General features: G+C 42.6%; 1 protein-coding gene and 1 long non-coding RNA gene across 3 annotated transcripts in view; one reads left to right on the top strand and one right to left on the bottom strand.

Annotated features, from left to right (window-relative positions):
- MTAP (methylthioadenosine phosphorylase) overlaps positions 1 to 11,220 on the bottom strand; it is a 41,471-nt gene extending 30,251 nt beyond the window's left edge. Inside the window, exons 1-3 of one of the 2 annotated variants that reach the window (XM_058565900.1) lie at positions 11,094 to 11,220; positions 2,313 to 2,399; positions 730 to 788 (exon numbers count right to left, since the gene is read on the bottom strand). In XM_058565900.1, the coding sequence (XP_058421883.1) occupies positions 730 to 788; positions 2,313 to 2,399; positions 11,094 to 11,126 (179 nt within the window). In that variant the 5' untranslated portion in view covers positions 11,127 to 11,220. The remainder of the gene's footprint in view (positions 1 to 729; positions 789 to 2,312; positions 2,400 to 11,093) is intronic. The other variant, XM_058565899.1, reaches the window with a different exon arrangement.
- A 131-nt stretch (positions 11,221 to 11,351) lies between these two features.
- Positions 11,352 to 22,799, top strand: LOC131420123 (uncharacterized). Its single transcript, XR_009223466.1, has 5 exons — positions 11,352 to 11,710; positions 17,807 to 17,968; positions 18,750 to 18,872; positions 20,526 to 20,564; positions 22,401 to 22,799. It is a non-coding gene; the product is annotated as an uncharacterized LOC131420123 (long non-coding RNA).
- Positions 22,800 to 23,239: the final 440 nt, after the last annotated feature.

The raw sequence follows: 23,239 nt of genomic DNA, 5'->3' as shown, positions 1-23,239 counted from the left end.
ATTCTGCCAGTGAACGAGGACCTGGAGCTCCAGATGAGAATAAGCCCTGGAGTGACCTTGTGTGACCCTAAAGAGAGGACGCAGCTAAGTTGTGCCCACACTCCTGTTCCCCAGGAAACTGTGCGATAATGTGTGCTATTTTAAGCTGCTAAATTTGTGGGAATTTGTTATGCAGCAATGGAAAGCTAATACAAGTAGTTTGACTAATTTCCAACTGTGTGATAAAAATAATTTGCCTCCTCTATAATATGGAACAGCACTAGCCTTGTCAAGAAAACAAAGGTGTGGATACCACAGGGAACCCATTTCAGGGACTGGAAACCCACTCCCCGAAAATTTAGAACTATTACTACACAAGGGGTCATGAACGAAGCAGTTTTGCTTTATCTTGTTAATTAAAAAAAGAAGAGGGAAAAAAAAAAAAACACAACCAAGAAAACATTTCTTCTTGTAGCTAGAACTGAAACCAGAGCTTCAATTTTAGTCAAACTCATCTTATCACTCAATGGATTACTCTAACCACTTTCTCAGCCTGAGTGGCTGGGGAAGGGGGGTTGATCTCAAAAGTCAATATAACGTCCAAAATCCTAAGCAGTAAATCACGGTGACTAAGATACTCTGGCTCCACCAACACAGAAAAACTCATGCCAGCATCATTACTCTTTCTAGAATGTAAGTTAAATTTAAATTCTCCTTTAGTAACAATCAAAATGCTTTAAAATACCTTACCTTGCAAGGAGGATGCAATCAACATTCTTTATCTTCCCCAGAATTAAGGCATCAGAAGGCTGCACACAATGAAAAATGGTTACAATGCAGTGACTTGAAAACATATATAAAAACAATTAAAAAGCTACCATTTCAACTGTTCAACCACAATAGGATTCATGGAAACTTGGGAGCTTGAAGATACACTTTAAAGAAGTAAAAAAGTCTAGATTTGATTGATCAACTTAATCACTCAATCAATCTCAACTGAGCCCTCTATAAGCACAGAGATTCACAGGACTCAGAAGATTGCCCTGGGCACGTGGGTAGGTACCATTTAGTGAGATCTATTTGTAGCAAGCACCCCAGGGGACTCTGACAATAGCCCAGTCAACTACAGATGTGTCAAGGGTATCTGGCAGGTTCAAGAACAGGTGTGAGAGTGAAACAGAAACAGAGGGGGCCACTGCCATGGAATTTAAGAACTCAGCACTGGACCTGTTTGCTGTGCTAACCAGGTCTAAGATGGCCATGGGGTGACCTGAGGTAACAGAGGGAAAGGTCCTGAGAACTGAGGGGGTTGAGAAAACATGAGGGTAGGGGCCAGCTCGGTGGTGTAGTGGTTAAGTTTGCGTGTTCCACTTCGGCGGCCTGGGGTTCACAGGTTCACATCCTGGGGCACAGACCTCTGCACCGCTCATCAAGCCATGCTGTGACAGCATCCCACTTATAAAGTAAAGGAAGATGGGCACGGATGTTAGCACAGAACCAATCTTCCTCAGCAAAAAGAGGAAGATTGGCAATGGATGTTAGTTCAGGGCTAATCTTCCTCACCAAAAAAAAAAAAAAGAAAGAAAGAAAGAAAGAAAACATGAGGGTAAGAAGTGAGCCAAGCTGACCGCAGGACTTGCAGGACATGAGGCCCATCTTAGGACTTGGCTGAAAAGGAGAGAGTTTAGTTGAGACTGCCAGACACAGGGATCTTCACAGGAGGATGAGAGGAACTCTGATGTTTGGAAAGAGCACTACGGAATCAGGAGAAGGCAGACACCCTCACGCCAGCTGGATGACATGTGGCTGGAGAACAAACAGGCTCCTTTTAACAGGAAAGTTTAATAGAAAAGTTATTTCCAGTTCAGTTATGCAATCACGTTCTAGATCCCCAAGAAATCCCCCTTTGGGCCAGGGCTTAGTACGAAAAGGCCATTGGCAATGACATTTTCTCCCATCTGCAATCAGTCTCCTAAATTAGTGTGGTATGACCTATAGGCCCCAAATTAGAAGCTGATTTGAATGCAGAGATCTGAAAAGTACAGTTGCTATGGCTGAAATGAGTAGCTGGCTTCTAGGGACAGAAATTGAGAAGTTATTACACATGTTCAAAAGCCATGTTCTCTACTGTATGCTCAAGGCATCCCTAGGGACACTGTCTCAGCCACTGGAACCCGATGACGGGACTCCTGGCCCCTCTCAGTCAGGGGCACGCAGCCCTGGGCTGCCAAGACAAAAGCAATTAAAATTTTTTTTTAAATTTTTAAACTTAAAAATCAAGCTAGCAAGGAGAAAGGAAAAAGCTAGTATGTCTCCACTAACTGAATATTAACCTTGCCAAATGGAGTATCCACATATTTTTCAGTTCTTCCTTCTAAGATTTCTGGATCATCCAGGCCTGTTCCACCAATTATTCCAATCTAAGGGAGACAAGAAAAAGATACCATATTTGATCATTTTTTCATTAGAAACAAAATCATTATTTTAAGCAAATTCATTTATTCATACTCAAATGCTCTTCTCCATTCTTGCTAAGCCCTATTTTTTTAAAAAATCTGAACATTACTGAAAAGCAATCATTTATTCAACAAACATTTGAAGGCCTTCTATAGTCTAGAAATAACCAAAGCATGGGTCTATTGGGCTCAACATATTTGAATAACAAATTAGCAGAGAATGGTAATTTAACTAGCTTAGAAAACCAAACCTAAAAACAGACAAATGTGGTTGTGGAAAGTACTTTCTAACCAATTTTATTTTCTTTACTAAATGGGCTACGGAATAAAGAATGTTCAAAAGACTGCTAGGATAGAAAATATTCAGTATACTCATTTGGTAATGATTTCTCCTCATTACCCCATTTGATAAAGAAAGAGAGATTTTTCTGTCCTATGCCACTAAAATCGCAGAGCTGTAAGGGATCAGAGATAGAGGAGCCTGGAATAGCATGAAACGTTAGCCTCATGTATACTTATGAAATCCAACTGTCATTTATATACATATGTAAATCTAAGTAAGTAATTCAAAGGTAGTTCCATATTTTTTTCAGTTCAAGTGCTGTATTGCATTTTCCAGAGATTAATTTAACATTCCCTGTCTTCAGGGATTAATTGGAGTTAAAGAAACTTGGTACCACCCTCTAGAGTAATCTAATTTGATGACTAAGAAACACAAACAAGAACAATTACAAAGATAACTAAATATTAACTAAACTGTTAACTAAAAACTAAATAACTGAAATCATTAGGAAGGTTTATTAGGGCTGATAGTTCCTAAAGGAGAAATAGTAATTAAATTGTCCCGTTTAAATTTAAACAGGCTATAGAGATGACACTGTAGTACAAATCTAATGGAAAGGGACCTGAGCATCTTTTTTTCAATGAAAAGCTTTAAATCTATTGTCACTTGAGTAAAATTTCTACCAAATGAAAAAAAGTAGCTTCTTGAGAAAAAATTCCAGAGTTAAGAATTAACTGAACATCTGAATAAAATAATTTTCAGATCAGGTTCCAAAAGTGGCCTTATATTAATATGTGGGAAAATGGTTACCTCTATGGCCCTCAGTTTCCTGAAAAAAAAAAACAAAACTACAGAACAAGAAAGTAAGGGCAATTTAGTAAGATTTTACTGAAGAACAGCCAGTTACATGATTTAGAATTTCAAAAGTGTCCCCACGGCTTCCTTACGCGGCTAAACCAGTTTTTGAAGTTGGTGCCACCTTGTGGTACATTGTTGAAACCACAGCAGGTGACATGTTCTATGCCAACCCCACATTTCTCTCCTACCTTGTTACAACTTAACATCATAGGTAAAAACTAACCAATATTACAGTTTTCAAATCAACAAAAGTGTTCACTTAAGTCAGTACATTTAAATCATGCCAATTCAGTAGAAATTAAAAAAAAAAATCACAGTTTTATGCAATGCTAACCCTTCCTCTAGCTGGCTTCTCCATTTTCTCCTTCATTCCACATACCTCTGAAGCACCACAAATCACGGGGGGCCTAATAAACTGTCCAGCCTGTGTCATCACCCAGACCACAGAACTGAGTTGCTGACTCTAAAATTATTCTCAGCCTAGTCTTCGGGATTCTGCTGTTCATGAAAACTTCCAGTTTTTTGTTTTGTTTTTTACTTATGTCCACTTTGACTTGGTCACTTCTAGATGTTCCCTGGGCCATGGCATCTCCCATTCTAGATTCAACACTGGCCTCTCAGACTCATATATACACAATGAAACCTGCACTTTGTTCTGAAACCATCCTCTCAGTTTAGCCAGCATTGCAGCAGTGGGTAAGAAACGCTGACTAGGGGTCCTGCTGACGTTCAGTGCCCTGGAGCCCACCCTCAGCAGCCCCCAGCTTCAGTCCACACCACCCTGGCTACACCTTTTCTGCACTAGTAGCTGGTAACTCAGCCCTCAGCGAGGAACATGTAGTACTGGCCACGAGAATAAGAGCGGCTGCTGCTCACCAGGAAGGCCAGCATGGGGTCTCTGGCACCGGAGTTATCTGCAGGCGAGCGCACCCGGTCACCCAACAAGCTCTAGCTGTTTACGGAAAACCATATCTTGCCATGGGTACAGGACAAGTGCAGTGACTGAGCACTGCCACCCCACACAAGCAACCTCTAACCATTTTCCTGCTGCAGATGGAGGCCAGCAGTGCCAAGATGTGGCAATGGTGCCACCTGCTGGCCCCATGGCAAAGTACAACGAGGATGAAACTCGCAAGCCTGATGGCCTATGTCTGTCCACCCCTGAGCCTCCAAATTCGACAATCAACTCAGTACCTGCCTTGGTAACAAAGTAACTGTGTCTGAGCACTTACATGTCACAGGCACTGTGCTGCTTCAGCCGCCTTACCTCATTTGATCTTCACAACCACCCTATAAGATAGGCCCTACAGTATTATACTCATTTTACACAAGAGAAAGGAGAAGCATAAAAATTAAGAAACTTGTCCAAGAGCAAATCATAAGAAGCAAAGCTGGAATAGGAACCCAGGTCTTTCACACTCAACCATGACGATATGCTACCTCCTCAAATGCCCTGGAGTCCTTTTATAACATCACACCCTATTAGAAAAGTTTTACTGTCTCCATGTATTAAGGAAACTGATGCTCAGTTACTGTCTCCATCTATTGAGGAAACTGATGCTCAGAGAGGTCAAGTTCTGGACCAAGGTCACAGAGCACAGAAACGATGGCTCTGTGTGTCTAAGTGAACTTGGAGGGGAGGGGGGTCTCCATCAGAGATGTCATCCACACTCAGGAAGCAATGACAAGACCTTACCAGGCTCCTGGGCCAGAAGCATCAGCCCTCAATCCAGGCAATCCTAGGCTGCCTAGAAAATGTGTTCCAGGATGGAGATGAAATTTCTGGGCCAATTCTGTGCAGCCAGGACTCCTTCATTACACAAGATCAAGTTCTGAAACCGGGACCCCTCGGTCAATCAAGGTCATTGCCAAATTCTGACAATTAGTGGTTCATCCCACACTTTTCCACTGACAGAGCACCAAGTCAATACGCATAAAAAGAGGAGAGGGTTTGACTTCTTCTCTGAGACTGTGAAAGCATTTCATCTAAAAGTTGGCTTACCTGACCAGAATGCTTACTTCCAGCAATGCTAAAAGGGCCCCTACTAACCCCTACCCTGCATCTATTTCCCCTGGTACCTGGACCCAGAAGATGTCACACACCTCACCTGGTTTCAGGAACCACTCACCATCACTTTGGGGCCTGGACACGCTACCTCAAGGAACCTAGCACTCAGTGATGGCATTCTCAAAACCCCATACCCCCAAGCAGTGGAGATTAGCTCCTGCCACGGAGATGGCTGCCCCTGAGGGCCTTGAGCTCATGATGAGGCAAGGGAGCCAGAGCTCGAGCTGGCGGCAATCCATGATCTGAGCATCTCAGTCCTTCAGCCCTGGCTGCCAGTGACAAGTTTGGCAAGCACAGCAGACAAAAGCCCTTCTTATTGGGCCGACCTGGCTTTGAGGCCACCTAGGCCGTTGCAAAATCCGGGAAGTCCAGCTGTACGGGGAGAGAGTGGCCAAATGTCGCAGTTGGAGAGGCCCATTCAAAACCAACAATATGGCCCATGGAGATAACGGGTGGCTCCATCTCTGACAAGACACCTCTCTCTGTAAACCACCCTGGTAGGTGATGCTTATGGGTTGAATTGTTTCCCCCCCAAATCTATATGTTGAAGTCCTAACCCCCAATACCTCAGAATGAGACCATATTTGGAAATAGGGTCTTTGAAGAGGTAATTACAGTTAAATGAGGTCATGGGCAGGCCCTAATCCCATATGACTGGTGTCCCTGTGAAAAGAGATTAGGACACAGACATGCAAATAGGGGAGACCGTGTGAAGACACAGGAAGAAGATGGCCATCTGAAGCCAAGGAGAGAGGCCTCAAAAGAAACCAACCCTACTGACACCTTGATCTTGGACTTCCAACATCCAGAACTACAAGGAATGAATTTCTGTCGCCTAAGCTACCCAGTCTGTGGTACTTTGTTATGGCGGCCCTAGCAAACTAACACAGTAACGCTACACAGTCACGCACCACATAATGACATTTTGGTCAACATATACGACGGTGGCCCCATAAGACTAACACCATATAGCCTAGGTGTCTAGTGGGCTGTACCATCTAACTTTGTGTAAGTACACTCTATGATGTTTGCACAACGGCCAAATCGCCTAATGATGCACTTCTCAGAACGCATCCCTGTTGTTAAGTGACACATGACTGTATTTCAGTCAGTCTGAGGGCTCAGGACATCTGTTTTTTATTTAAACAACATCCTCTTGCAAAGTCAAGATATTATTCGAACGGGTACTCAAGAGAGTGTCTTGACACTCAAGACACTCAAGAGAGTGTCTCTTGAAGGTACAGTTCACCTCCTGAAATGGCCAATTGTTTTGAGGAGGATTTCCCTCCACGCTTACTGTACTCTGTAGAGCTCCCCTTCGCTTGCGGAACAGCAGCAGGATTCTTCTGGGTGCTCCTCCGGGGTCAGCTGCTGGACACTACAATCCCCCGGGGAGCTGTCAATACCGAAGCCCAGGGCCCAGACACCAGCGATGCTGATTAATCGGGCAAGGCAGAGTTTGTGTTCTTCAGGTTCCTCAGGTGGTTCTAATGCGCAGCCAGAATTGAGCACCCCTGCTCCAGGGCCCAGGCCATAAATTTTCAAAATCTGGACTAGCTGTGTGTCACAGGCTGAATAACAGCCCCTGAAAAGGATCCTATCTGCGTCCTAATCCCCAGAACCTGTGAACGTTACCTTACATGACTAAGTTAAGGATCTAGAGATGGAGAGACTATCCTGGATTATCTGGGTGGGCCCCTAATGTAATCACGAGTCCTTATAAGAAGGTCAAAGAGGAAGAAAGCGATGTGATGGTCGAAGCAAAGGGATGTAAGGTGATGTGATGTGGGCCATGAACCAAGGGAAGCTGGTGACCTCTAGAAGCTGGAAAAGGCAAGGAAACGGAGTCTCCTTAGATCCTCCAAGAGGACCCGCCCTACTGACACCCTGATTGTAGCCCCGTGGGACTCATTCTGGACTTCTGACCTCCAGAACTGTAAGAGAAGACATTTGTGCTGTCTCAAGCCATCCAGTCTGCGGGACTTGTTACAGGAGCCGTAGGAAACTAGTACACGAGGACTCACCTGAGGAGCTGGTGAAAAATGCAGATGCCCAGCCTTTTGAAAGCTCCCTGGTCAGTGGCTATCACACTTTCGTGGGCATCTGAATTCAGTGAGGCTCTTTACAAGCCACATTGCTGGGCCTCAACCCCCAGAGTTCCTGACTCAGCCAGGCTGGGGTGGGGCCCAAGAATTTGCATTTCTAACAAATTCCCAAGTGGGCCTTGAGAACCACTGCTTTAGATGCTTCTGAGGCACAGACCAGACTACCATGATTATAATCCCAGTTAAGGATCTAGGGTCCAATTTACACAAAAATTTATATCACCTGTTTCCTCATCTGTGCCTATAAGCGTAAGATTCTTCCTTAATATGGAGAATTATGAGAATCAAATAAAATAATGCATTACTATCTGTCACTGTTTCTGTACACCCTCCTACCTCCAGCAAAACCAAAACCAAAACAGACTTCCTCAAAGCAACAAGATTTTGTTTTTCTTTGCTGGTCAGGGCATAAATCTGGCTGCTCTGATATCTCCTCACCAGGCTGTCTCTGTCTCGAGGATTTAGCCCAGGGTCCCTGAATCACGTGTGAATTGGCTCTCCTGGGGGTGTCCGGAAACTTACGGGGACATTTCTGGCTGCCACAATGTCTGGGGGGAGTGGTACTAGCATTTTGTGGAGAGGGGCCAAGGATGCACTATACGTCCTGCAAGGCTCAGGACAGTCCTACAAAAGAAGGACTTGTCCTGCTCTAACTGCAACTGTGTCCCTAGGCAAAAGATTGAAGGCTTGTTGGTCATTTGGTTTCCATTTGGGGCCTGTGAGTTGTCCCCAAGGTTCTGAGGGTCACTCAAGGCCTTTCAGTCTGAAGGTCTTTGCTGGCCACAATCAGCCAAAAAAAGAGCTTATAAGGCCCATTCTCCACAGTTTAGACTCCACGACTTGCCTGTCCCCCTTAATACCATTTTGTTAAAAGCCCACTACCCACCTATGATGGGACCATATCTCCTCCTTGCTATAGCAACCATGATTAACAATTTACTTATTTTTAATCCTTCAGAGCAAAAGCCTGGGCTGCTGCCTGGGGGAGCGATAGCTCATTGAAGGAGCGCTCCAGGATGCCGTTCCTGGTTGGTTCAGCCCTCTGCATACCACCCGCCCATGGCGATGAGGACATCTACCTGAGGTCCTCCCAGACAATGGCTGTTATCAATACTACGGGAGAGCATCTAGTGGGCACAAGGAGGCAGCCTGCTTTATGCTCTCACTCCACACTCCCTCTGCCTTAAAGCTGCAGGATCTCCTTACTTACACAATGAAACAGGGCACAGAGACCACATGTCAGATTTCAGAAATGCCTCACAACGTCTAGTTGGTCAGACGCCAGGCTCTAGGCCCAATTCTATCACTATCTAGGTCCAACTGTGTAACTAGACACCTTAGTTGACCTTTCTGGAGCTCAGCTTTATGTCCACAAAAAGGGGTTTGTGTGGCTCTGTGGTCTTAAGGAACATTCCAGCTCTGCATCCTATGATCTGGGAATAGGATGTGGTTTTTATAAGCCCATTTTGCTCTGGACACTAGCACCTCGTATTTTCTATATGGGACGTTGTCTCAGCGGTGTGGGGGATTTGGTGTTGGCATCACAGATTCTCAAGAGCAAAGCTGTCACCTTTCCAACCTCAAAGACAGAAATCAGCAGGCAGGCCCAGCACTATTTGTACCTCTTAATTTTATATCCAGCCACTCACCAAGACCAAAAATATACATCATTCGATATTTACATCACAGTGCCCACTCGGCACTTAGTGCCCTGCACCAATACTACAGGGCAACTGGGTGCAGGGAGAATGAGGAACCAGATTAAAGTGACACAGTTATAAACACCATCCCTCTCTGCTCTCAGTATCACTGTAAGTGTATTCCTGTAAGGGACAGGTGACAGTGTCCTGCCTGTCCACTGATGGCCAGGGGCTAATGATACCTATCGTAATAATTTAATTGTTGGAGAAAAGATATTCAAAATTAACCTCACCTCCCCTACTAAGAAGCACTACCATTTAATAAGTTTCAACCACGTGCTGGGCCGACAACACAATTCTAAATGTCCCAGCAAACCCTGCAGTAAAACCCCCACTTTATAGATGGGCACCTAACTTTGCAAATGAGCTTCACAAAAACTCTTTCTGCCTTGTTCTCCGTGACTGGTAAGGGAGAGGCGTTCTACCAATATCTGATGAATGCAAGATTCTTTTCCAAATGGCCAAAGGAGTTTCAAATCTAAGTGTGACTGTGACACCCCCCCCCCCCCCCCCCCCCCCCCCCCCCCCCCCGGCAACCGCCATCGTAAGTGTCTCATTAAGAGCTGCAAGGACCTAATAAACGAATCAACGAATCCCTCTGGCTGATTAAACGCTGACCAAAGAGAATTGCCTTCTCCCGGGAGAACTGAACACAAAGCCGGGAATTACAAGAGATAACCTGGAGAAGCGGTGGACCTTCCTATCCAACTGGCCAAGAATTTCTCAAGTCAAACAAGTTAAGTGGGTTTAGCCAATCATAAACAGCCTAGAAGAGATCTGAAAATTGATCACCAATTTTTCCTCATGCACTGCAATTCCACACTCTCTCCCGCGAGGCACCAACCATCACTTAAAGAAGTGTTTAAAGCCCCAGGGAAGCTCGCTGCACCCTTCAGAACTCGTGCTCTCCTCTGGTCAAAGCTCCCACCGCACAATGATCCTTTGTACGGAAACCTCTGAGGTCCGAGTGCACAAGAAAACTGATCTCTAACTTTCAAGGTTGCAAACAAAGCAGTTTAAAGCCAGAGTCCCCCAAACAGGGAGCGGCCCTGTACTGGACTCCATTTCGGTGTTGGAAAGAAATCTCAGAATCCCCAAAGCATTGCGCTGCAGGGGAAAACTTCAGAACAGAAGGCCTACTTTTGGAAGAAAAAACCAAGCCGGAAGCTTGCAAAAGAGCAAGCACGCAGTTCTCCCACGTGGGCCGCAGGGCAGTGAGCAGAGCGAGAGCGGAAGCGTGAATCAGGCAGGGCTCAAGGAGAGGGTCTCACCAGCTGCAGGCACCCCTCACCTGGCACACCCACTAGCCCCAGACAGATGCATCTCCCTGGGAAGGAATGGCGCTTGGGATGGGTTGGGGGCCGGACGCAGCACCCCCTACCACCCCACTCCAAAGGGCTTGCCCACGCCCTGCCTGGTGCGGAGGCAGCTGAGACGAAAGGTGGGAGGCCGAGTTTGCAAGCCTTCCCTGGCCCCCTGCTTCCCGCCCCTGGGAGAACCGGCCCGGATGCCGTGCCCCAGACCCTCCCCGCCGCGGCGGGGGCGCGCAGGCAGGGCGCATGGTCCGGAGGCGCAGTCCCCTGGGGCGGGAGCGAGAGAGCACAGGGCAGGGCGGACCGCAGCCGCCGACACCGCCAATCTCACCTTCACGGCCGCGGGGATGGCACCTGAGGCCATGTCTGCTCGAGGAGGGCAGGCGCGGGGAGCAGGCTGCGGTGGCGGGTGCGCGGGGCCGAGAGCGCAGCGGGTTCAAGGGCGCAGCGCCGGACAGAGCCGAGCAGAGTCCGGGGGCGGCCCTGGCTCCTCCTCTTCCTCCCGGGGACAGCTGGATTGGCTGCTTGTGTGGGATCGCCCCCGCCACCCCCCTCCTCAATTCGAGGTTCCCGCCTCCTGCCCCTTGTACAGACTTTTCCGGTTCTTGGTTGTCTTTTTACCATGGTCAGTTATAACGGATTCAGGATGATGATGATAATGGAGACGGTTTATTGAGCACACTGTCGTTCCAGACTCGGTGCTTTGCACTTGAATCAGCCCTTTAACTTTCACAAGAACCCTACAGGGGGAGCAGCACTCCTGGCTCTGCCCAGCGTTAGCTGCGTCCAAGGCTCATCTGTAAAATCAGGCCCGTCTGCATTCCAGAAGTTTTCGCGGAAAGGAGAATCCCCCAGAGGAAGGAACAGGCTGTTTCCAAAGATTTCCTCTGGCTGCTAACCCGGGGCGGAGTGCGGTTTGCTCTTCCTAACGCAGTGACCCGACCAGAGGTTTGCTCCTTTTCCTTAATTCCTGGGGGACAGAGCAGGAATGGGGTTGACTCGAGACTCAGGGATGATGAAAAGGAAACAGAGTAACATGCTGCTGGATAAACTTTCTGATTTACAAACTATGGCTTACTCATCTTCAATTTGAGGGGAGACTTGTAAAGGGGATGAAACACTGCCTAACTCCCACCCTGGCTATCTTGAACCTCTCCCACCCCCCGCAGAGTCCCATACACCTACGTTCTGAGTCCAGACACGTCTTCATCATTCAACACTGGCTGCTCACCACCATGCCGCCCCGGCCCGTTGTCCCAAACACACACAGGACAGCAGCCCTCCACTAGGATAATCCCTTACTCTCAAAATCACCAACCTTTCTCTACTGGGATAATCCAATTTAACCTCGCTTGATGGATTAAGGTCTCCTAAACTGAATGGGTGACAGTGATGTTCTGAGATACAGAAATGCTGCAAATTTCTCTGGGGGTGGGAGGATGGCTGTGGAAGTGAAACGGAGAACGAAGAAGTTAAAAATCTTCCCTAGAACAAAAACTTGGAGATAAGCTTTGCTAACTTGCAGGTCAGAGATCAAGCACTTGCTCTTGAATATGTGATGTCTGCGAAGGGAAAATTGTCCCAAGTCTAGTTTGGTTTTGTTGAGTGATGTAATTCACAAGCCATTTCTGGGAAGAAATTAGCATTTCTAGATAAAATTTAAGCAATTTTCTAACCTCTTCTGAGAGATCAGGCACTAATTTGTATGGGGCATGCATTCAAGACCAATTGACCCACCTCCAAGGGGACTCTCACAGTTTTCATCATTATGCATTATGAAAAAAAACCCATACAAATGCTTAGATGCATGGGACTGGCCAACTGTAAGTGATTTGAACTCATAACAGCCGCTACAGGGTTCTCTTAATAAAAGAATCCATTTTAGAAGTATATGTCAAAATAAGATTTCAGAAAGTTAAAAACATAATATTCAAACAAATATATAGTCAGCCCGTGTCAGAGATGTATTTAACTCATTAGAAAAGGAACTAGCAGGATGACAAAGCTCGTTCAAAGGATATAAGAAGCTGAAATAGCAGAAAAAAGAATGTTAGAATAAGATTAAAAAATTAGATACCAAACTGATTTTTGTTTTACAAGGCAGTAAACTGTAGCCTTTGGGGTTATCTTTTCTATGAACAGATACTATTTGCATCTTTAACATAGAAAAAAATTTGCAACTTATCAAACAAGATATCTGACACAAGAGTCAGAATCCTCATCAATGAGAAACAATAAAAGTTACAGCCCTTAGGTAAGGGGTCGGCAAACCTTGCCTACTAAGAGGCAGACATTGAGGAGTATGTGAAGCTTGGAAACGTAGACAATATCAACTGAAGGAGCGTAGCTGTGTTTCTTTACAGCTTTATGGACACTAAAACTTGAATTTCACATGTGACAAAATGTTATTCTTCTTTAGATTTTTTCCCAACCACTTAAGATTCTAAAAACCATTCTGAGGTGGAAGCTATGCGAAACAGGTGGAGAGCTGGTTTGGCTGAGGACACGGGCCACTGTTTGCCACTCTCCTTCCAGAAGCCGATGGCCCTTGGGCAGACTTGTTGGACAATGCTTTAATGTGTCTTTGAAAAGACAAACAGTAATCTTTTTGGCTTATTTCCAAGTTTTGGATAATTTTTTTCTTTAGCAAGCCCTAGAATAAAAGGAAGACAAAATTTCTAATAGTGGTGGTCTCCCTTTTTGATTGGTATGAGGATTCCTCAACAAGACAACAGGAGTCTTCCAGGGTCTCTCTGTGAAAGTAGCATCTTGCCCTCCCCTTCTGTTCTCTTCTGTTCTATAAATTCCCTCTGTTCACCTGTACCCTTGTTTTTCTCCAGGCAATTCTAAAGAAGGACCCAGGCCACCTTGCAACAATTCTAATTATGAAACTGTATGGATATTTCAGTGGCTTCTTCTTTTTTCAGATAATCCATCATACATACCTCCCTAACTTCCAGCTCCTAGCCAATAAGCTACTGAGATCCCGTTGCCAATAGCTGTCCGTATCAGGTCTCAAGCAATGATCCTCAGTGTCCCACAGTTCCCTTGTAGGGGAGAACCTACAATAATTTATGACTTTAAACGTGACTAAATTACATGCTAATTTTGAAGACTTCTCCAAATAATTCCAGGATCATCAAATATTCAAGAGCAAATATTCATCCAAAGGTGTGAAATGTATCATCTCAGTCAACCATCTCAGCTTTCCCACTGAGTGGTCCCATCTCTGCTCCTAAATGTGTCAGTGTGGGATGGATGCTTCAAAATAGACCCAAGCTGGTTGGTAACCCCTCCTCAGCTAGGCATGTTAAAGCTCTCAAGTTGTCATGGCCGAATTAACTCACACAACTCCCCACTACCTTGTAGAAATTTGGGCCAAAATAAAAATTCTAAACAACCTGAGAGTGTCCTTGCAGATCCTCAATTCCATGTGACTCAGGTCTTGTTACAATACTCTTGTATTACAGGAGATACAATGGGTAGGGACATTTTGGCCACTACTTTATTAGTGGATTAGAGTCTAGCATTGGAAGCTAAGGGAAAAAGCTTAAAGTTCTATTAGCAAGTAGCCACTCTGGATATAGCAGAACACTGTCAACAAAATATCTTAAGAGGACAATAAAAAATTAATAATAATAAGAAGAAGAAATTTAAAAAATATTTGCCCCTTCAAATTCCTAGCCAGGCAAGCCCAGGCAGGCATAAAGACCCCAGAGACGTCTGAATTGGTGTAAATTCAGGTTCAAAAAGCTCAATGTCATCATTGCACACGGTGTGGTCAATAGAAAAAAAATTAATCCCAAATTGACACAATGAACCTTAACAAAATTGTGTTCAGAGAAATTTTTCTAGAGGCAGTTCTCAAAATAATTAACTTCTCTTTCCCCTATCACAAGGCGAAAAAAATGGGCTTAAAAGGGAACAGTGGCTTGTGTTTATTAGGATAAGGAGTGAAAGATATACAAATATGTACCAGGCCAGCCTCTGTAAAAAAAAAATTAATATTATTTGGTAAATAAATAAAAGATTTATCTACAGTCTAAGTTCTTTAACTCTCTTGATTACAGTAAATAACTGAATGAATTAAATTATTTTATTAGTTTTTAAAAATACAGCTATGTGTCTTTTTTCTGGCACTATACAGTGTAGGCCTAATATCATTTAACTTTACCATTTTTATAACTAAAGACTTGGAATTATTTTGTCACAGAAAGCCTAATTAATTGGACCTTCCTAAATTTGTTAGACTTGTCTTATAGGTCAGTAAGTAATTATTACTTAGACTAAAATTTTAAGAAAATAAGAAAAATGCTCCAATCTCCCATTATTGGAGTAAAGACCCGTGGTAATGTGTCATAATCAAAGAAAATATTATTTAACTCTAATTTTTGCAATACATTTATTGCAGGGTACTTTATAGAGGGAATTAGAAGTTAACTTCCTCAAAAAATATTTACAGCAAATTTTAGGTGGCAATTCCTTATAACGACCTTTAATAAAAGTGGAGTGTCCAGGGGCCGGCCCCGTGGCATAGCGGTTATGTGCACGCTCTGCTGCTGGCGGCCTGGGTTTGGATCCCCGGCGCGCACGGTTACACTGCTTGTCAGGCCATGCTGTGGTGGCGTCCCCTGTAAAGTGGAGGAAGATAGGCACAGATGTTAGCCCAGGGCCAGTCTTCCTCAGCAAAAAAGAGGAGGATTGGCATGGATGTTAGCTCAGGGCTGATCTTCCTCACACACACACACACATACAAAAGAAGTGGAGTGTCCAACAATAAAATATAACTTGGCATCTGTATTTTTGGTTGAGGGAAGAAGCACATGCTTTGAAATGAGATAAGCAGGGTCAATTTTGACCGTCTGTTTTGAACGTGGTGTGCTTAAATAGTCAGACATTCCCTGACTATTTAATTGTCTTATTGCAATGCGATCAAGTTCCACTCCTTTAGTTTTCTCCCTCCCATCCTTCTATTCTAAGTCCATTTGACCATAGAAATAGCCAGGAATAGCTTTCATTTCAAGTCATCTTGTTTCTTCTTCAGTGTTCACTTCCGATTGTATCTATCCTTTCATTCTGGAGACCCTACTGAAGATGACTTAAGTTGAATATAATTGGGATTTATTGAAGAAAAATCTTGTCCAGTTTTCCACTGTCCCTAGAACAATGCTGCACATTATGAACATATTCTAGTTGACAGAATGGCCATCTTTCCTGGAATCCTGGAACCCTCACAACCTATGAAATAGATTTTATTATTTCTGTTATAGGACGAGCAAACTATAAGATGAAGCCCCTAACCCTACACACCTCCCTTGGTGAAGGGAGGATGTTCAAATCTTGCTCTAAAGAGACATGGGTCTCACTTTCTGTCCTCTATATAGAAAGGGACCATGAAGTTATAGATGCTCAGATTTGTTTTAATTTTACAGTTGAGACATAGTCTGCTCTGCTCAGTATGTCAGGATCTGAGCTATGATGAGTATTACGGACGGAATCTTTGTGTCCCTCCAACATTCATATGTTGAAACCCTAGTCCCCAGTGTGATGGTATTAGGAGGTGGGGCCTTTGGGAGGTGATTAGGTCCTGAAGGTGGAACCCTCATAAGTGGGATTCGTGCTGTTACAAAAGAGTCCCACAGAGTTCCCTTACCCCTTCTGCCACGTGAAGATGCAGGGACCACTGTCTATGACCCAGGAAGCAGGCCTTCACCAGACACTGAATCAGCCAGGACCTTGATCTTGGACTTCCCAGCCTCCAGAACTGTGAGGAATAAATGTGTGTTGTTAAGCCACATGGTCTATGGTATTTTTGTTACAACAGCCCAAACTCACTAAGACGATGAGAGACTCATAAGATGGGCCCTTGAGTGGCTTCCGCTCTTCATTCTACTTTTAGAACTTAAGGCACTCTTGTGGGCAGTGGAGAAAAATTAAATATAAGAAATAACTCTAAGAGCGTTTCTTTCTTTCCTTGCTAAATCCATGTGTTATCTGGAGATAAAGTCTTAAAAATAAATTGGGAATGGGGTCATGGTTCTCTTCTGAGCATTTTCAAGAGCAACAACAAAAATAGCTAACATGCATCGAAAACGCATGTTCTTCATTTAGTCCTTACAGCCACCTTTTAACCTGGCTGCTGTTATAATCCCCATTTTACTGATGAGGGGACAGAGAGAGACTGTATCATCCTCACCTCTCTTTTTTGCTTAGTTGCTCCCTTCAAAAACTTCCTTGTCTTTCGGGGCCTTCCAGTCTTTCCTCTCTCTTCCTCATCAAAATGTCAATCAAACCTATCATTCCTGTTAAATTGTAAATGTCCAATAGCAGCTTACATGTTAACCTCTCCCAGGGGTCTGTGAATTTCACAGAGATGAGAACAAACTAAGATAATAAAACTCTAGGTGGATGTGATGTTTGAGAAAGCACGCGGGTAGGTGTTATTATCACTATTACCATAGGAGGCTCAGCACGTTTAAGAAGTCTTTTCAAACTTATATAACTAAGGTAATTGGGATTCAGTCCTAAATCTGTCTTAACTACAGAGTCTGAACTCTTAATTACTACATATTCTTCCCACTATGTGCTGGGCCTTACGCTAAGTGCTGACGAGAGAAAGATGTATGACTTATACATTCTCAGCCCTTACGGAGCTCCCAGTCTGGTGAGAGGAGTCAGAAAGAAAAGTCAGATATTATGAAAATGTGGTAAGGGTGAGGTTAGAGACTGCCACTCAGGGCTGTGAAAGCACAGAACAGGGCGCATTTCCTGGTCTTCCTGGAGAAAGTAATATCTGATCTGAGTCTAAAGGGATGAGCCAAGAAATTAGGGAGGTGAGCAGGTGTGTGTGCGTGAGAGAGAGAGAGAGAGAGAGAGAGAGAGAATATGTATGAAGGAAACTGACATAGCTGGAGAGAGTAGTTCGGATAATTGACCACCCTGTAGACCATTAAAATTAGGAATAAAAATGATTGATTGGATTTGATTATTAGGACGTTGTTGGTGACCTTTATCCTTAGCATGAACAAAAATTTATCATTTCAGAGCCAGAAAAAAAAATATGAAGAAAATACCAAAGCCAATGAGATAATATTAAAATGACTTTTTAGAGCTGTGGCTGGTCAGAAGCGTTAAAAGGAATCCATGTTGGTGGAGGTGGAGAACTCAATCTACCCAAATCAGGCAATGAAAGGGAGAAAGAAAGAAGTAAGTAAGAACTCAGGAGGTATAAATCACAAAATCACTATGAAGGATATAAACTTGAAGTCCCTGGTTGATGCAGCAATTGTCAAAAGACCTCGAAGGTCTACCTGTAGCACAGAAGAAATCACCCAGGAAGCAGATAATTCTCAGGTCCTGTGACCTGGTCTGAAATCTCTAACCTATGTAATCATATTGTGGTCATGGACACTTGACCCAGCAAATTCTGATCACCCCTATTGTAAATTACTGCCTGTGCTTGGTTAAGTATGGGGTAACCTGGTTTGCCTAAATAATCCTGATATCCCTGATATAAATCAATTAAGACATTTTAATTATTGTTAATGTTCCCACTTTACCTCTTAAAAGTGTCCCAGTTGAGAAAATACATTTTATGGTAACCCTAGGTGAGTGCCTTACAACCTTAGAAAAGTTTCAGATTAAATATAGAAATGAAATAAAGCAAACATAGTATTAATATCTTTGTGTTAAGTTTAGGGTAAAGCTCTGTATTTCTTATTTAAACTTTGTAAAGTATATAAAAATGCATAAAATTTCACAGATTATCCTTGTAATTCTAATTAAAATCTAAGTTGATTTTAAGTTTGATTTTAAGCCAAATGGCAAAGATAATTTGACTATAAGTTTTATACAATATCAGACTGTATATTTTGTACAGTCGTTTAGTCACTCGATATTCCTTTTTATTGGTTGTTCATGTCATTTCTAATTGTCTTATATAGATATTTGTTTAAATATAAATTTTTTCCTATGAATAATTTTCCAGAAGTGGAGATAGGGAGTCAAAAGGAATAGCATTTTGTATTGAGTCAAATTATAGAGAGCTTCTATCATCTTGCACTACCTGGGAAGAAAATGAAATTTTCAATTTCCTATATACTCATCAATAGTAAGTATTATATTTATAAATATACAATCTATTTTGTGGTTAATTTGCATTATTTGACTACTTGTATGTTTGAGCTTTTTCTTATATTGTTTTGGCCATTCATTTTTCAGTGTTTTGACTTGATCCATATCCTAAGTTGAAAACACATTAAATAGATGAATAGATGTATAAATACTTTCCTTCTAAACCCCAATTTTAAATCCTAATTCTACAGAAATAGTCAGCTATACTTTCTAACTTGAACTAGAAAGAAAACTCACTATCTGAAAGGACATTTATTGAAATAATATCTACCATGTCAATTACATTACAGTTACATGCTGATTACAATTATTGATTTAATCTCCAAAACAAATGTAAAAAATGGAATTATTCTTCCTATTTTACAAGGAAGAAAATTTAGGATTAAGGAATGTCAAGTTACTTTCCACAGGTTATATAGTATATTTATGTAGAGAGAGTAGATTTACAATGCAGGGATGGGGAGTTGGACAAGTAGGGCTTGAGGAGTCATGATCAGAAGAAACCGGTGCCATATGTATTCCTGAGTCTATCTTCGTGTCATTGGCTTCAAAAGGAAGAAGGTTTTTGTAGATTGAAGATGCCCAGATCTAAGCAATAAACTAATCACTGGTTCCCTTGATCACTTTACGTTAGATATGGTAATTTACAATTCAAATGGCAAGACTCCACAGTTTTCATAAAACATTTACAGAATGATTTACATAAATATTTGGTTTTCTATCATGAGAGTTGACTGCCTTTTGTGTTGGCACCACCCTGGGGCCGTTGCACTAAATTGGTTGAGTGCCCTGACTTTTCAGTGGTGACTATACTATTTTTGACATTTATCAGACAATCAGATTTCCTAGGAAATAATCTCAAGTAGGATTATCAATTATCTATATTCTGTTTTGGACAAACTTAAAGAATGCCATATGAGCTTTTGTGATTAGCTGGTTATAAATTGAGATAGTTCAATGGTTCTTGCAACTATTCATGGTGCAAAAGTAATAATTTTTAGGACAGGATGGATACATAGAGTTAGGAAATATCTGGGTGTAAAAGCCTCCACTGTTATCGAAGTCCTTGCATTTCCTTTCTGGTCTGACAATGGTAAACTGTGGGTAAAAAAAGCAAAAAAAAGATATTTTTATTTGATTTGCTATATTTCTGAGTAATATAGATAATTTTATAAGCATATAAATAATTGTATTTCAAAAAATATTTGAGTTCTTGGACATATTTTGCTTATAGGCTTTGTAAATTTGTTCTGTAAGGAATTTGAAATGTTTAAAAATGAAATAAAATGTGTTAAATTTTTGAAAAACATTTAAAATTTTTAATTGAATATAATTACAAAAGAGGACTGAGGGAAATTATTCTATTCAATATAGAAATGTTAATCTAATAATCAATGAAAAAGTGATGATATTTCTCATTGTACCCAATTTAGAAATAGAATAACGAACTTTGTAAGTTGAACATAACTACTTAAGAAAGACTTGTTTTCGATTTGGTGACCTTAATAAATTGAATATTAATTTTAAAACCAAATAGCTTTTAAACACTGCTTATACATACAGAGCCCTCAACTCCAGAATATTAAACATAAAAGCAAAAAACTCACATTGATTATTCCACCACGAACAGAAACTGGCCAGATTGAAGAGCGTGAGGAACAGTCTGGAGGTGAGAAAAAGAGACTACAGATACCTCCTTCATGAAGTTTGGATGAAAAGGGAAGAGACATTGGGACATGATAAGAAAAAGACAGGGAGTCAATGGTTGTTTTCTTTTTCCTTCCATTTAATGATGGAAGAGCTTTGAATATGTTTGCAAGAAGAGGGGAAGAAGTTCACACTGAAGAAAAAATGGAAGATACTAATGGAGAAGGCTGGCTAATGGGGCAGGATCCCAGAGAATCCCAGAGGATAGGATCCGAAGTACTGGCAGGGAGTGTAGTCCTGTATCAGAGGACAGAGACATGGGTCTGCAAGAAAGGAGATAAGAATGGGGCTCTAGGTAAATTTAAGAGCAGATATTGTGAACCTACAGGAGATCACTCCTGATGGCCTAATTTTTTCAACAAAGTAGGAGATGGGGGTTGCATATGGTTTTGAGGATAGATGGCAAATTTTTGGCATGGTTGTGAGACCGTGTCAGATTAGGGACCATGAATTTGAAATGGTACCAATCTGCAAGGGTGTACAGTTTTCTGTGATAGGCCCCTACTGACTAATTAGATAAGACCTCAAGGAATGGAGGGTGTTAGGGAGGTGAGTTCATATTATCAACCATGGGCATCCAACCTTGTAGGGAACAAAGAGGCCAAGAAGGACCTGGATGATGGGTGAAAGTAGAGGATCAAGGAACTAGAAGCCTCAAAGAAGTCTAAAAGCAGTGATGGTAGGGTGAAGGGGTGTGAAAGATAGCGGGAAGGAAGGTCCTGGAGGGAGATACTGAAGCTCAATGTTTTAGAAGAATAGTAACCCCAGGTTGTGGCAAGATCCAGGAAGTGAACAACTGAATCAGATAATCAGATAGTATAGAAGGTGTGTTTTGTGTGTGTTGTCTGCATTCATACTGCATCTCCTGGGACTATGACAGGGCTTGGGATAAGAGGAAGACAGTGAGCCAGGATTCAATTGCTGGAGGGGCTGGCAAATCAAAGCCAACATGGATGGCCAGAGATGCCACAAAGATGGCAGAGACCTCACAATCATGATAGTTTTATAGAGGTCATGGAAACAAACCATCTGGAATTGTCAGTGAGGAACCAGGAGAATGCCCCCCTTCATCACAGTCCCATGGCATATAAGGAGGTATATCAACCTCCCCACAAGAGAGCTGTGGAGGGAAATGGTTGACTAGGTTTAGTCAAGGCAAAGAGGTAGAAAGAGTAATCTGGAAGGAGGCTGAGGTTGTAGAGGAGCTTATTAATAATTAAACAATCATTTCACAGAATGTAGTGGAAAGTGTATTTATAAAGTGCTGAGGGGAAATGGAAGAAGGGAGTTCCTAATCAGCTTGGTAGCTTGGGAAGAATCAGGAAAACCTTCTATGGGGCTATATGATGAGGATCCTGAAAGACAGTCTCTAGTTAGCTAGGTCAAGGGGGGAGGGAGAGAAAGAGGAAGGGAGGGGGAGGTAAGTGCCAAGGTTCAAGCCAAGGGATAGTATTTCATGGAGATATGGCACCTCTGTGATATTGGCACCAAGTGGCTGAAGTGAAGAGTATGCTTCTGATCAAACTGTAAGAATATCTCTTACTGGCCAAATGGAGCCGAGGTAAGAGAAAAGAAGCATGGTGTTGATGAGAGTTTCATAGGCCTCCCCAGAGATCTTGTACCAGATGCAAAATTTTATTCTAGACCATCTTGTTACCAGCCATGGACTCTATCCTGCTCCTCTTGTCTTGTCTAAAAGTCTAACCTTTTGTGTTTGACCTAATTTGCTAGTCTTGTTGAAAGGTGCAGATGTTCCTTTCTCTAACGACTTTGAGGTCTTGACCTTATGTGGTTTCAGCTATATTGCAGGAAGAAGCTCTAAGCAACAACCATCCTGGAGCCAGCAGCTCTGAACTGGCCCAGACTGGCCCAGACCACAACCACAAGAATAACACCTGCGCAGATAGGCAGAGAGTTGTACTAAAGTAACTTGCCTTCATTAACATTGTAAATTCTTCTCCTCTGGGAGGGGCAAAGCAGCCATTTTTAGATCATGCAATGTCTGTAAAAGCATGATTTGAAACCATACCTGTGCAAGCTTATCCCCACCTCTACATGTGAAAATGAAACTTCCCCTTTGAATATTCATTCTCTACCCCAAATAAAGATACCCACCTCCCCGTGCTCAGGGAGCCATAACTTTGTGAAATTATTCCCTATGGTCTCTGTATTCGTTTCTGCATGCTGCAAATAAAATTTCTGCTTTGTGAGACAACTACTTCTGGTGCAGTTTGATTTAACTCACCAAGAAGGGGACACACATTTGATCCAGTTACAATCTGACAATGGGGGGATTGCCAGTATTAAGTTAAAACATAAGCCACAAATCTTGCTCCAAAAAGAACATACTCATGTTAAACTCATCTAGCTCTTTATTAAAAAGTTTTATGCTTATAATGGACTTAAAATAGAGAGGAAACAACAAATTGTCATCTCTGTGCTGTCATGCCTGGATTACATCCTGTTCTCTGTGCCTGCCCATTCTCTCGACCTCCCCTTCCCTTTTCTTGCCTGTCCACCCCTTCCATTCTCTCTCTCTCTCACTTCCTCAGACTGCTGTTAAACCCAGGCATCACAGATTTGGTACAACTGAATTGATGGATTCTAGGGACATTTTAAAATGATTTTCGTATAATC

This window comes from Diceros bicornis, chromosome 22, assembly GCF_020826845.1.
Source record: "Diceros bicornis minor isolate mBicDic1 chromosome 22, mDicBic1.mat.cur, whole genome shotgun sequence".
Classification (NCBI taxonomy): domain Eukaryota; kingdom Metazoa; phylum Chordata; class Mammalia; order Perissodactyla; family Rhinocerotidae; genus Diceros; species Diceros bicornis.
Note: the sequence above shows the minus strand (reverse complement) of the source record. Positions and strands in the feature narration are given on the sequence as shown.